Source organism: Lineus longissimus, chromosome 5, assembly GCF_910592395.1.
Source record: "Lineus longissimus chromosome 5, tnLinLong1.2, whole genome shotgun sequence".
Classification (NCBI taxonomy): domain Eukaryota; kingdom Metazoa; phylum Nemertea; class Pilidiophora; order Heteronemertea; family Lineidae; genus Lineus; species Lineus longissimus.
In genome coordinates, this window is record NC_088312.1 from 5,706,692 (window position 1) to 5,721,022 (window position 14,331).

A 14,331-nucleotide genomic window follows, 5' to 3' on the forward strand; every position below is an offset into this window, starting at 1 on the left:
TTTAATGGCAAGGCATTTATGATCAATACGGGAAATAAGGGGTTTGATCATCATACACCTGGTATTTGGGGTTGCATTTAAGTCTGATAACAGAAGGAGAGAGATATTTTGTACCTTGATACTTTGTATGAACTTAGTACGAAAAAGAATTCACCAACAACAATTCACATTTTGACTGAAAAAAATTAGCTGGAACAGTTTTTCTTGCTTGCTCCTAGTACACTGGAATTCAATACAATAGGAGTACACATTGGTTTCAACAAGACAAGACAGTTTCTACAGTGCACTGACATACATCATTTATTAAAAACATCATGTATCAAGTTAGGTGGGACAGACCACAAAACTGGAGGTGTGCATATCATGCAAGGTTCAAGGTCATCAAACTCAGATGGAGTAATTCTGGAAAAAATGATTCTAATCTAATGATGTTTTTCACCATTTTTATGATCAGGAAGCGATGTGAAAAGGACTTTTGTACTGCAACACAAGCAAGATATACCACCACCAATGAATGCACCAATGTCAGTGATAAGCAGCTAGGTACTGGGAATTGTTAGTTAATGATGGAAAAGGGGGATAACCCATTCCAGATGCAGGGAAGCTATATGACCCCATTCGTTTGATAGATGTACAAAAAATCGGTTCAAATATTTCGTTGGTCAATTTGACTAGTCTGGAATAGGTCAGTGATTGTGTGGACTTATCCCAGGTGTACTGTAATCAAGCCTATTTCCTCTTGTGACCAAGAGGCCGAGCTCATGAAACAAAGACATGAATTGATCTGACCAAGCTTGCCTAGGACAACAGGGTTGGAAGAGAAAAAGAGTAGAAAATCTAAGAAAAACCTCATCATATGATAATAGGGCTTCTTCTGATGCAAAGCAATTAAATTTGATGTTGATGTCATCATAAACTTGCCTGAAGCACCTCTACGTTTCAACAGGAAATTGTTCAGTATCCTACCGGTAGTTTCAGGCAAGCTCATGTTGAAAGCAATGACATACTTTATGGAAATTGTGGACACACATGCAGACACTACAAAGACACACTTCACTGCTAAGGTGAGGACCACAAGACGATGGGGAATTGAACGAGGGATATATTGTTATATCGGACATGGTATGGTATATGGTATGATTATCCTCCATGGTATTTGTAGATATGGAACAATTTCTAAAAATTGAGTACCCATTTCCAAACAAGACAAAGAACCATAATAAGATTTATCTAATTTTTCACACTTCTTTTAAATTTTTAGTTTTTTTATTAATCTTATTATTCATTTGGTCAAATATGAAACCACAGCAATCCTTTTTATCCATCTCTGTGCTTGAAAATGAGTACTTATATTTCACACAGGGACAGGGCAGCTGAATCTCTCATTGTGAAAGATCGGGACATTTTGAGCCTCCAATCTTCTTATTTAAGGGTTAAAAGTATCTATTTGAATAAAGCAGGGTGCCTTCCCACGTCCCAACTACACACATATGACTCGAAGCGTACTTGGAATAACATTTTAAACAGATGCCACGAACCGAAATCAATAGACACAATTATTTGTATTAGTTTTTATGTCTTTGTACCACGTATATAGGTATGTTTGATTGGTTTAATGTACAATACAGCATGATATAGAACTTTAAAATGGTTGGACAATTTCAAAATGTGAGGGTGTGTACAGTACTATACTTCGATAATATTTTAATGATACGTAAGGTAACATGGGGTAAAGTTAGCCCTGCCATTGCTATCTATCCACACAACAACTGGGAAGTGTGAATAAAAAAAAAACAATGGAAAGGCAAACATTCCCCTGTGGCCGATCAACTTCCCCCCATTAACCTTTACATGATGATTTGCAATCACATTAGAGAGGAGGATGAATCTAAAGGAATATTGTTTAAAATTATAACTAAGGTTAAATTTAAGAAATAAAAAAATAAGAAATAAGAAAGATTATTGTAACATTGTCAATGTTTGTTTTAAAGAACAATAAAAACTAAATGGATATTAAAACAAATAATTTAATCAATAGACAGAATAGGAATTGTGATAATGATAAAAAACTATTCAACAAGAAATAATTTGATCAATCTTGCAAGAACATACAGTGCATCCCAAAACTTTTGTTTACAAAACAGAGAATACAAAAATGAACTTCTTTGGGATGCTCTGTACTCTGAACAAGATCAATACATTATTGGTGTAAATTGTGAGGAGTGTTTCAGCAGATTATTGAAAGACCCGTTGCCCAAACTGCCAGCATGAACCTGCAAGGTCCATAGACCTATCAAGGCCTTGGTACATATAAAAATTGTACCCCAAATGTGTCCAGAAAAGGATGAGAAAATGATCTTATCGCAAATAGAAATTGATATAATTTTTGAATAAAAGTTATCATGATTTCACTAACGTCATCCTCGTCCTTTTGAGGGTGGTATCCAACATAAAGTTCAAAATCAATTGTCATTGGCGGTTGAGGGTGGTATCCAACATAAAGTTCAAAATCAATGGAGGTCGAGGGTGTGTCCAACATAAGTTCAATATCAATTGTCATTGGAGGTCCATAGTGGTATCCAACATAAAGTTCAAAATGACTGGCCATTATTGAATAATTGGTGCTACATGGATTCCACCAAGCAATTGAATTCTGCTAACTCACAAGAGGTTTCATCCTTATCTAAATGTCAACGCGATTGAAAGAACGAGTGTTTTTTTGTAAGATACATGTAGTTCATAAAAAACGTTGGAAATGAAAAAGTAATTGTGAATGCGCACCTCTTCTCCCTGTGGTTGTTGAGGAAATAAAACAGATGATTTGAATCTTAAAATTGATGTAATTTTAGATAAAATTTGAAAAAATGTTTTTGAGAATTTTTAGTGTAGGTAGATTGGCAAGATGACAAAAGTTGTCGCAAATGTGTAATGTGTAATATTTTGATAAAGAGAGAGAGATGTTAGCGGCAAGGTGGGAGAAAAGTTATCCAAATAAATTTGGGTAAAAATGAGGAAAAAGATTCCTATAAACTATTTTTCAACAACATTTCAAGACCAGACTAATCATTTTCAAGACAAGGCTTGGCCGGTGTTCTTTTTTTGATTTTGAGTATTTGTCATTTCTGGTTACTGTTTGTCCGTTCTACCTAGCGGTTAGAGTGTACAAATCCTTCTTTGAACTTTCCTCTTTCCAGTTAATCTGTATTTAAATTTGTTAGAGTGTACAACTACTGTTTTATAGTTTCCATATTCTACACTGCAGTTTCATCTGTAGTTACTGTAGTTAATCGGCTATTTATTCTATCATCTATTTCTCACCAGAGTTCCTCTCAAGTGTTTGTAACCATAGTCTGGCTTTTTACCAACCACTGGACAAAAATTATAAAACAAAAGCTTCAAGAGAACGTTGCGCTAGAAGAATTTTTCTTTTGACTATACTAATTGTCTAACACGAAAGTTCTAAATTGGGGCAGTAAGCTTACCATTGGGAGCAATTTGTATCGTAATCACCTTTTCCCACCGTAATAGTTTTGATATCAAATTGAACTCATAAATCATAAATCATAAACATGCATCGACCAGGCAAGTTTGGATCTTTTATAACATGAACGTGTCAAAAATAGGGTGGAAACGCCAACTAACTGAAGCAGAGAATTTCAGCAAAACATAATCGGAACATGTTATATTGTAAACAGAGGTATTGATATTTTGTTTTTTATCTAAACAAGACCCCCTAAGATGGATTTTGAACATCATCATGGTTGGTCAAAAGCCAGATAAGGTGAAAATGACTCGAGCCTTAAAAGAAAGACAAGTCAGAACTATCAATCATAACCATTTCTGTCCAGGTTATGAGAGCTACCGGGTTCCACTATATAATGAAAGCCTTGCAAACTTCAGTCACAATAGTTCGATCTCAGTTGAGTAATATGAACCAATGAACATCTTAGTCGCTTTCGAGTAACTTATAAACTTCCAAAGAACATACACATTGCAAAGAGTTGATGAGAGGATAAAGTTTTGTTATGAGACACAAACACTGGACAACTGCAGAGATTTTATATTACCTTGGAAAGCCCAAGGAGAAATCAAGAGAAGCAGAAGAGAGTAAAGCAAGAGAAACAGAAAACTCCCACCAAACTTTCACTTATGATGTGATCTTCAAAAACAGTTTGATCCACTTCCATCTTAGAAAATTTCAATTTGATATTTCAACCACCTGACTTGTTCTACACAGAAATGTTGACGTCAAAGAACAAGACAGTTCTATAAACTTCTTGGTTTTGTTGATTAGCCCCATCGGTTACCCTCGCTGTTCTTCAAAGATGGGATGGGAAAAATTCTTAATTGTGATTCCAATTAGAAGTATTAAGTGAAAACTTGGTTGGGAAACACTACCAACTGCCGCATGGAGTGACTGGTGTCAATCATTTGATATTTTGATATTTGATATTCTGATATCTGGATCATTTGTGATACTTTCACAAGCTGGATCCTCTACTCATTGGTATTGTTGATGCTTTGATATTTGATATTTGATATTTTTACACCACTCCACCAGTCACCTAAGCAGCAGGAAACATGCCCTGTCTTAGCATGTTAAGGCACTTACCTTTTCTTTATATGAATTTCCAAGGAGCTGTACACTCTTGAGATCAACCGCACCTTTAAGGCCTTTCTTTTTGCCCTTGTCTCCCTTCTTCCTCTTACAGCATTTCTTACATATACACACGCAACAGCATATGATGAGAAGCAATGCCACAATGCCAATCACAATGATCGCCCACATGGGCACTGAAAAGATGAGGAAATGGTGATTAGAATTTGAGGAAATTTCTGCACAGGGTTATGCGAATTTGTTGCATTACAAACGGCATTGTCCAGAATGACTCCACAGCCCCTCCCCCTGCCTTTGACATCGCAAGAGGTCCTGCACGATCCTCCTCCTTTACATTATGAATTATAAGTGGAGCCTGGATGGGACATCTACCTTATTCCTACGAGTTTGAGAAATGGCTGCATCTTGGGGCATCCCCATTCTCTATATTGGGAAGGAAATCGACTACTGGCACAAAAATTTCTCAAAATATAATGTAACTCGGCTTATCACTCACAGCAAATAAATAGCTCTGAACCATGAGGCAGCAAAGGCACTGAATAATTAGTCTGCATTGTAATTGAATAATTAGGCAGCAAAGATACTTAAGATCAAGGCTGCATTGCTTCCATGATCCAAAGCAGTCAATATTCATAACATGCTGTGTAATTTAGCCAGTTTTGGTGCATCTGTTTCACATAGGCCCAGCTACTACACGTAAAATAGGCCTTTTGTTCAGGCGCCTCTCAACCGGCTAAATATTGTCTACACAGTATTCGATGACACCCAATCTTACAGGGTTAGTATTGATCAGTCGCCAGTGACCATCCTCTCAATACCCATCACAGGGCATGTTGCATAAGCATAATATTTGTGATGTCATCAAACTTAAAAGCATAACCTGTGTATGCACTGTTTTCAACATAACAAAAGGAAAATGACCAGACTTTTCACTGACAGCATCATTAAGCCCTTAATCAACTTTCATGTCATTGCAAAGTCAAACATCAGGATCAGAGGAAGGTGATGGTAAATTCTAAAAATTACAGTTATATCTTTGAAGTGTTTGGAACTAAACACCTGTGGGTCAACAGTCTGGCACTTTTTGCCAATATCATTGATGTTTAATCACATTTATCAGCAATATAATGATTTAAGTGCATCAAATTATATGACAGGTGCAAGCTAAGGCATGTGAACAAATAAAGATATTAAATGGTATGCGTCATATTAAATGTGATATTTTCCAGCTGGACTTCCCACATTGTTCGGCCTGAAAAGATTATAGTGTACGTATTTTGTAATTTAATAAAGGAAGGAATTCAATTGATAATATCATTTCATACAATAGGCCTGAAGAGTGACCCAAAAACATGAAACTAGCTTAACCAAATACAGTTAAAGGCTGTGTGTCTTGAGATCAATTTATTGTAATGACAGATTTCACAAGTAGATGGCACTGAATATGTCCAAAATTACCCATTAAGAACTCCAAAAACCTCCCGTACTATGCACCTCAAACAGCTTTTAAGAACACACAGGATATCGCCTTTTATCATAGGATGCACAGCCATCAAAAATGTATCCATCTTCTGGGGATATAATTGTACCACCTGACCTTACTTTTCCAAACACATTATCTTGTCAACTTGCCAAAAGAGGTGATGTTTCATTCAGCGGTAGCGCAGTGGAAGAGAGTTGGCCTCATGATCAGGAGGTCGTGGGTTCGACTCCCGGCTGAGTCACTGCTTAGTTCCCCTACTGGTCGAGTTCAAGTGAGCACCTTCTGGTTGCTCCTTGAAACCCCTGATTGATTTCTGTGGAGACCGGGGTAATAATATGATATCCCAAAGCGCTTTGAGCGAGAACTATAGTGTCACGGAATTGCGCTATATAAAAGACTTGCACATAACACTTACTTGCTAAGTTGCATGAGTATATCCCAAAATGTTTAGAAAATTAATTTCCATGTGAAGATTCTCAATTTGAGCAGCCTTTTGAGCAACACAGCCAAATATTTACAGACACGCCCAAGTAATATTCTTTGGGTCATGGTTCAAAATTCATGCGGCCAAAATTATACATTTGAGATTATATCTTAAAAGTCTCAGGACATCAACAAAGACAACATAAGAAGAGTCGGAGTCAATAGCCTTTAGCGTATTGAAAGTGTGGCCTTAAACGTTTTTACTATCTTGTCATGCGAACTATATACTGATCGACTTGAATTGTATATAAGATGTTTTAGTCATTATGTGGAATAGTGTTTTGGTTAGAACAGATTACCACTTTTTTTTAATCTCGATATAAAATAGGGACAGTTGTTGTACAGCACCCGAGATAGACCTTGATATGTAGTTTAAAAGCGCTAAAGAAAAACCCATCATTATACTCTTGCTGTACAGCTAGCGCCTCAGACAGACGGGCTGGTCAGTATAAAAGCACTACAGGAAAACTCTTCACTTCAATAATTACTTACATGGCCCAACTTTTTGGTTCATATCCACCATTTTGCACGATACTCTTTGTACTTCCCACTTCCAAAGACACTTGTTGTTATCTCCTTTTTTGTCGTTTTGACATCCAAAAGCTAACACCTGACATTTTGGCATCTACCACCCAAAAACATCCACGTTTTATCGTCCTCTACACACGCAGCAGTTAGACCATAATCGAGACCTTGGAAGGGACAAGCCATGGTGGCCGCTAAGTTTTCCCTGATCAATTTATGACGAGACTTCAAAATGTGGTGACGGTTTTAAATATTGGATCGATAACAGATCAAAGTCATCAACCATATGGATGTCCACTACACAATTATTTTTTGTCAATTAATTCTTCTTCAACAATTTCAATAATCTCAAGACTGCAAGACAGTATTGCTAAAATCACAGGTCGTGAATTGTCTGCAGTGATTAATTCCAGCAATCGTTCTCGATATCAAACGTTCCTAGCAAAGCGGCCACTTTGAATCCCCATCACATGTAAGAATCCATGCTTCTTGTGGATAGTTCACTGACAAATTTTGTTTTAAAATCCAACAGATTGAAACAGTTTTCGTAATTCAAAAATTAGAGTTTGTAATATCAGAGTTGTTCACTCGAAGTCCTCTGCCTATGATATAAATATAAATCAGATGTTCCTACACATACATATATATTAAACCAACTGAACGGTTCACCTGTCACGCAAGCTGTTTACTGAAGGCTGTAGGCCTATTCAGCCGAGTTCACACCGGCTTGTAATAACCCAAGCTTTCTCATGTGTGCAATATCGATTGTCCTGTCATTCATGATATATGCCCTCAATTCCAATGGTTTCAATAATATTCATGGGAATGCCATTGAAATATAGCGTGTATCAAAATGTTTTTATCTTTTCTGTGTGGGTCAAATCAGTTCTTACTGGTAGTACCACATTATACTTATCTTATGTATATTGATGCTTTACAGCTTTCTACCAGACTCCTCCATTTTGTCACCTTATCTTTATGATGCTTATACCAGATGAGAGTTGACAAATGTTTGAATTGGCTAATGGAAATTGCTCATTTATCACAGTCCCTATCATATACATAATTATGAAGCGTTATTCAATTCATTATCTACTACTTTCTACTATATTACTTGTGCAAGCTGGAGCATACTGCCCTCCTAAAACATTTAATGAAGCCAAACAGCTCCTTTGTGGATTGTCTTTACTAGCACAACCTCATCACCAACTCATTTCATATCGGACACCAATACATGTAAAGCTGAGGACCATGCAGTAACGAATAATTCAAGCATACTCGTCACACAGTGTATTCCAGCAGTGTATTTGATATATGCGCCACTGTGTGTATTGATCTCCCTTTTAGGCGGCAGCATATAGCAGAGGGGCATCAGTACTCCTGAGACCTCAGATCAATAACAGCAACTCTCGCTAATACTCATTGAATGCAGCAATATTTAGGAAGTATCTCCAATACTTTAACAGATATGACCGTGGCATTCTGTCAGAAGTATAAATCTCATAGAGACTTCGCTCAGCTTCAATACATCCTTTAGCTGCGATAGCAAGAGATGACCGGCGTAGCTGCAATCAGGCCTTTACTTCCATTTTTGGCCACCTGTGTTTTGCCACCTGGCCTAGCATGTTGCTAAGGTTTTGGAGCTGTCTATCTGATGTTTTTCATTGTTTTGTGATGAAATATCCCTAAAAGACAGTCCGGGAGATAGGGTCCCCAAATCAACCTTAATCGACTTGTTATGCTTTTCTTTTGTGTGACCAGGGAGACTATAGAGCCATCTGGGACTATATTGATGAACTGACAGATTGGCGTCTGGCATATTTAAATCTCTAGCAGAACTACCTGCATACTTACAAGGTAATTTTCCCAACTCTTTCATGATGGTATCCTTAACTTTATCGAATCCACTTGGGGCTTCAGTACCAGTTGGCCCCGTCCCCGTTCCCCCAGCACCGGTTCCATCTGGGATAGGTGCTGCCGGTGTGGTTCCGCCTCCAGCACCCGATGAGGCAACTGAGGCTGAGGCTGTGGGCTCGGGTGGCGCCCTCTTGACCCGCCGTATCAGAGGCTCCATGGCTAATGCTGGCATCAGTGGAGTTTATCTCTTATCCTGTAAAGATAGAAAGGACAAAGACATTAAGATGACTGTCAAATGATACCTCATCTATCGGATAGCATGTCAAAGTTAATTTTATCGATACTATTAGCAATGATATTAATGCAATCAACCTGCTACATGTGGCAGAGCTTCACTCTTTCTGCCTGGAGACGTCCAGAGGACCGAAAACCACACTAATGCCACAGAGAACTCAATAAAATATTGACTCATTCCCAAGATCCTATCAAATGACATAAAAGTTATCTTTCAATTTATCAGTCCTTTATTGGCAAATGCTACATTGAACCAGGAAGGTACTCTTAATTGTGCTCTTCCAACAAATAACAGCACCCTGGAGTTCACCAATGCAAAGCGATGACTGAAACTGGTATTGGTGCAAGGGTGATAAAGTATCGCTGCTTGGATGAAACAGTCACTTTACATCGTCACCAATGCATTTCTTGATTAAGACACTCTTGCAGGTGTTAGTCACATCTGCATGCTGCCTGTCTCAGATTTGTTTGGGGCACAATGCCAGCAGAAGGTATCATGTTTACCTTGTGTATTCATTAAAGGGGGGGGGGGGGCTATAGCTAGGAGCTAGGAGCTAGTAGAGGGTCAAACTGGCTGGTGAAACTGTGATATTAGGTCTGTGTTGTTAGGCTATCCTGTGGTAGTGTGTTTCAATATGTGGCAAACTGTGACGCTATATAATTCACAACAAGGAACTTAATGATTCTAGATAAGGGTGATACAAAATACTTCTAAGGAATTGACTCATCAATTATCCACTCATGTGCAAATTGCTCCAAATAGGCCATCCTTGATGGGTTAACTGGTTCAATTGGGGGAACTCTTGAGGAAGTGTATTTGATGACCGGTGCTTAGAAGCTCCAGTCAACAGGGTTCGGCTCAAGATCAATGGCTAGGCGAATAGCATATTGATTAGTTTCAGATACTGCTCAGAAGATAAATGGTTGCCATGCAACGATGTTGGAAGTAGTGCAGCTAATGAGACAGTCAGTAGACGCCAGTAACGGATCAGTGGGTGCTGGTTTAGGACCGCTTGGGTATTCCATAACTAAGCCTCTGTTGCCATTAATGCTCCTGTGGACATGGTAGTAACTGATGGCAACAGGTTTTACTCATGAAGTACAATATGGCCTAACACCTTGGGAATGCCCGTGCCCTTACATCTTGACCAACACGCACTTGACACTTCCCACATTTAAAAAGGCAGACATTTGATACAAGAAATGAAGAAAAAAAGGATACAATGCTAGCAAAAGACTGCAAAGTGCAAATAAATGAAACTTGCAGCCACTTCTTTTTTTAATCCTGCAAAGACGCATAACGTTTAATCCCAATAGCATCATCCAACTCTTAGCCGACACAAGACTCCAGTGAGGTGATCTCAAGACTGCATCCAACAAATTGATAAGTTTGAGTGCATTCAATTGATTATATCCATTTGTGTGATTGCTTGTCACAACTAGCACAATTCATCCAACAAAAAGAATCTCATTCGGAAAAAGAGATTTTAAAAGAGTAACTCACTCAGGCTATGTGTATTGATCACGCAATAGGTTGGTATTCTAGAAATGCAAGTCAAGGTTGGTAATATCAACTAAGATGCTTTAGAAACGTTGTTTATTGTAAAATGGACATAACACAACAGCAAGTGGGTATCAATGTTTTTTGTAACTCTCGGGGCAGAAACTGTTTTGCGTATAATACACACAAACGCATTGTATGGGAGACTGCATGGAAAGAACCCTCCATAGGCAGCCTACAGTAGACCTATTTTCAACAACTACAGAAGCTGTTTGGCAGTACAACAACAGAAATAGTTCACAGCCACCAGCTTGATCATGTGATGGCCATGACTTTCAAAACAACAGTGTGAGAAATCAAAGCATCAATCCATCTTCCATGAGATTGTGAAATATTAGATAAAACATCGAAGATCAAGCATTAAAATCCCATCCGTCATGTAACATATTGTTTACAAATGCCACTTGAGCAATTAGAATTTCAAATGAGTCACAGACATCAAATCAAAGATGTCCCATTCATTTTGTATGGATTAATCATGTACTGGCAACCAAACTCAGGATCAGTAATGAAACTGATTCGGTAGAGGAAAGATGATGCTTCTTTGCTTCAGAGACTAATTTTAAATTCAAATGATGTCAGGAAACGTTCCAAGGATTTCAAGTTCTTTCTCCGGCTTTGCACAATCAGATGATGATTGAAAGGCTGCCCTTGAAGTCTGATCCTGAATGACTGTCTAAATGAAAACATTATTCAGTCCGTCCTGTGTCAAGTCATGGGAATCACCATGAATTGGCAGCATATTTCCTGCCTCCGCAACGCAATGCCGCCTCTCTCATGAGATTGGTCTGCCTTTGGCCGGAGAGAGACTGTCAGCTTGGATGGGTCTTTTGTTTCACTTAGGCATAGGCACCAGGTATAAGGAATATTGAAATGAACAAACCAATGCAGAGCTAGGTGTCTTGCTCAAGGATGCGGAGAAGAAAGAGCAGTGATCATTCTGCCTGTCACAACCTTCTGATTATGAGCCTGGGGTGTTTGGTAACTGCGGCTGTTTAACATTGTCAAAGTAACTGAACTCCAGAGGTGAAACCTGAAAAATAGTGTTCAGCAGCATCAACAGATTCAAAAAGAACCACATGGCCATGTGGTATTAATGACAAATCATTAATTTCAAAGCTTCCCATACTCTGAGATGTGATGAAACTGTAAAATATCATTGTCAAAGCTTTTATTCAACACTGTGCGTGAAACCAGAGCAACACATCCAAGAGCTCATCAGATCTGAATCTACTTCACATCTTTGACTCCAAAGCCTCGGGTACTGCTCACTAATGGAACTACATTAAGGCAATTATTGTTTGTCAAGAATTCATCAGAAAACTGGCAACAGGATGTGACTAGGCTATTTTTCTTATAAATGCTAGAGCTGAACGGCACAGCAGTAAAACCAACGTGGGTGACAACCCGCGTCTCCAAGAGTAAACTGGTTCCAGGGTATGTACCTCTCCAGTGCTGTAGTCAAAGTTTCCAAGGCATTCAGTGGTATCCTTCTGTGTTCCCACCAGCTCAGCAACACTAATTTTGAGTGTTCCCAATTGTTGACAGTAAAGGTCATGTCAAGAACCTATAGCTCTTTCCAGATGAACACCGCTGTCACTAACAAGAGATGTGTGCGATGATATCAGCGACATTTTCTTTAGCAAGATGTCATTCCAAAGCCTCTGGGTACTCCTTGCTAATAGAATTACAACAACGCAACGGTTTGTCGAGAATTCATAAGAAAATTCCTGGTATGATGTGATAAATTTTGCTTATAAATGGATGTGAGGAGCACAAAAGGGAATGCTTCAAGGTTAAATTGTAGGAGGGCTCCTGATGCCCCTGCGTAATCCTTATTATTATTTTGATACAATTATGGGATGGTTCCGCAGAATCACAAATAGCCAATTAACAAACTCAAAGTTTGAATAATCAATTATGCATGTCATGTTTCTTTGAAGATGATATTCAAAGACACGCTATAGACATAGTGATCAACATGATAAGTGTAAACAAACCAGTTTACTCCTCTGGTTGTTCTCTGTACTATACGGTAATAGTATTGTTGTGAAGAAAACCAGTTGCCTGGTTACTGTAGTACTATTTTAGTATCATCATCTGAGAAGTGACGCATTTGGTACTTTATCATCCAAACATTACGCTAAGGAAAAGTACCTCATGCTTGCGGCAATAACAAAGATGCCATAAAAATATGATAAAACGGATATACGGTAATGTGTACACCCACACATGGGAATACTCATCAATTTTTAAATATGACAATAAAGAAACTAAAGATAATGCCACTAGTTTTCGCAGAAGACATTTTCATAAACATCACGGAAGATTATAGTCCTGTGGTTAGCAATACCTAAGGGATATGTGCACTGAAGAATTATGTCAGAAGTGTCTAAAACATACTGCTTGCTTCCTATAGGACACAAAACAAAGATAAAGGGCAAAGCCAAATTTTGGTATTCAAAAGATCCTTCATTCACGTATGACTGCATAGCACGAAAATGTTCTGCTCAGATGAGAATTTGATTCCATTTTTGCGAAAAAAGTCAAACATCTTCTTGCTAATTCCTTTTTGTGAATCAATCACAATTTCTGAGAAATACTATTTTTTCTGAACTAACTGTATTGGAAAAAAATTATCCTGAAATTAGCAATTTGAATACTGGCCCTGGCCTATTTATGCCACTGACTCTCAAATTTCCTGAGATACGATATTTTCTCTCCAATAATCTGACATTGGAAATTGTGTCGGTGGAGTTTGTCAAGTAGCAAAGTATGTGCAAGCACTATCTGCTATGCTATTGGTAAGCATGTACACTACAGCAACAGCAACTTGGAGGTTATAACTAAAGGAAATCAATATAGCAAGCTAAATGCGATGTACAGAAGCACGATATGTATGTTTGGAAATGCATATAGGAGATAGGACAGGTCAATAGCATGGCTGTTTGGAAACCCATGAGAGGTGACTGAACCATAACCTATACTGAAGCAGGGATCGGGTCAATAAAATGGACATTTCGCAATACCCAAAGAGCAACTCAATGATAGGATTATTTTGTATTATGACGCTTAGTTTTCTCACAATCATCACTCAAAGCAGTCAAGAGGAAATGACTTTTGTTTACATTGAGGACAATTGGAGCGATTAATTGATTCAGCAACCACAAGTAGGGGTACTTACCAGTCCAAATGATTATATCATGAATAACTGAGGATGATAGTCATGATTTCAGGCAATTTTCAGTAATAGCTTATGATGGCAATCATTTCAAAGAATAAATAATGTACCGTAGTAATATCACCGATTGACACACATTTGGCAAGTAAAAAACCAAAACAACTAAAATCATAACAATCCAAAGTGAATGTCATCGGAAATCAAGAAAAACAACCATCTTTACACATCGTCAATGCCAGCCAAAAGTCACCAAGACATACCAATCACCAAAGCATCCGTATAAGTCACCAAGCCGTCCCAAGATCACTAAGTCTTCCAAGTGGGCACAG

General features: G+C 38.2%; 1 protein-coding gene across 9 annotated transcripts in view; it reads right to left on the reverse strand.

The window, feature by feature from the left end:
* Positions 1 to 14,331, reverse strand: part of LOC135488223 (synaptotagmin-1-like) — a 48,062-nt gene that overhangs the window by 22,314 nt on the left and 11,417 nt on the right. For 7 of the 9 annotated variants that reach the window (XM_064772728.1, XM_064772733.1, XM_064772734.1 and 4 more), the window contains 2 exons: positions 8,964 to 9,219; positions 4,613 to 4,794 (listed from right to left, as the gene is read on the reverse strand). In XM_064772728.1, the coding sequence (XP_064628798.1) occupies positions 4,613 to 4,794; positions 8,964 to 9,198 (417 nt within the window). In that variant the 5' untranslated portion in view covers positions 9,199 to 9,219. Of the gene's footprint in view, positions 1 to 3,318; positions 3,369 to 4,612; positions 4,795 to 7,076; positions 7,798 to 8,963; positions 9,220 to 14,331 lie in introns of those variants that run through there. The other 2 variants (XM_064772732.1, XM_064772736.1) reach the window with 2 other exon arrangements.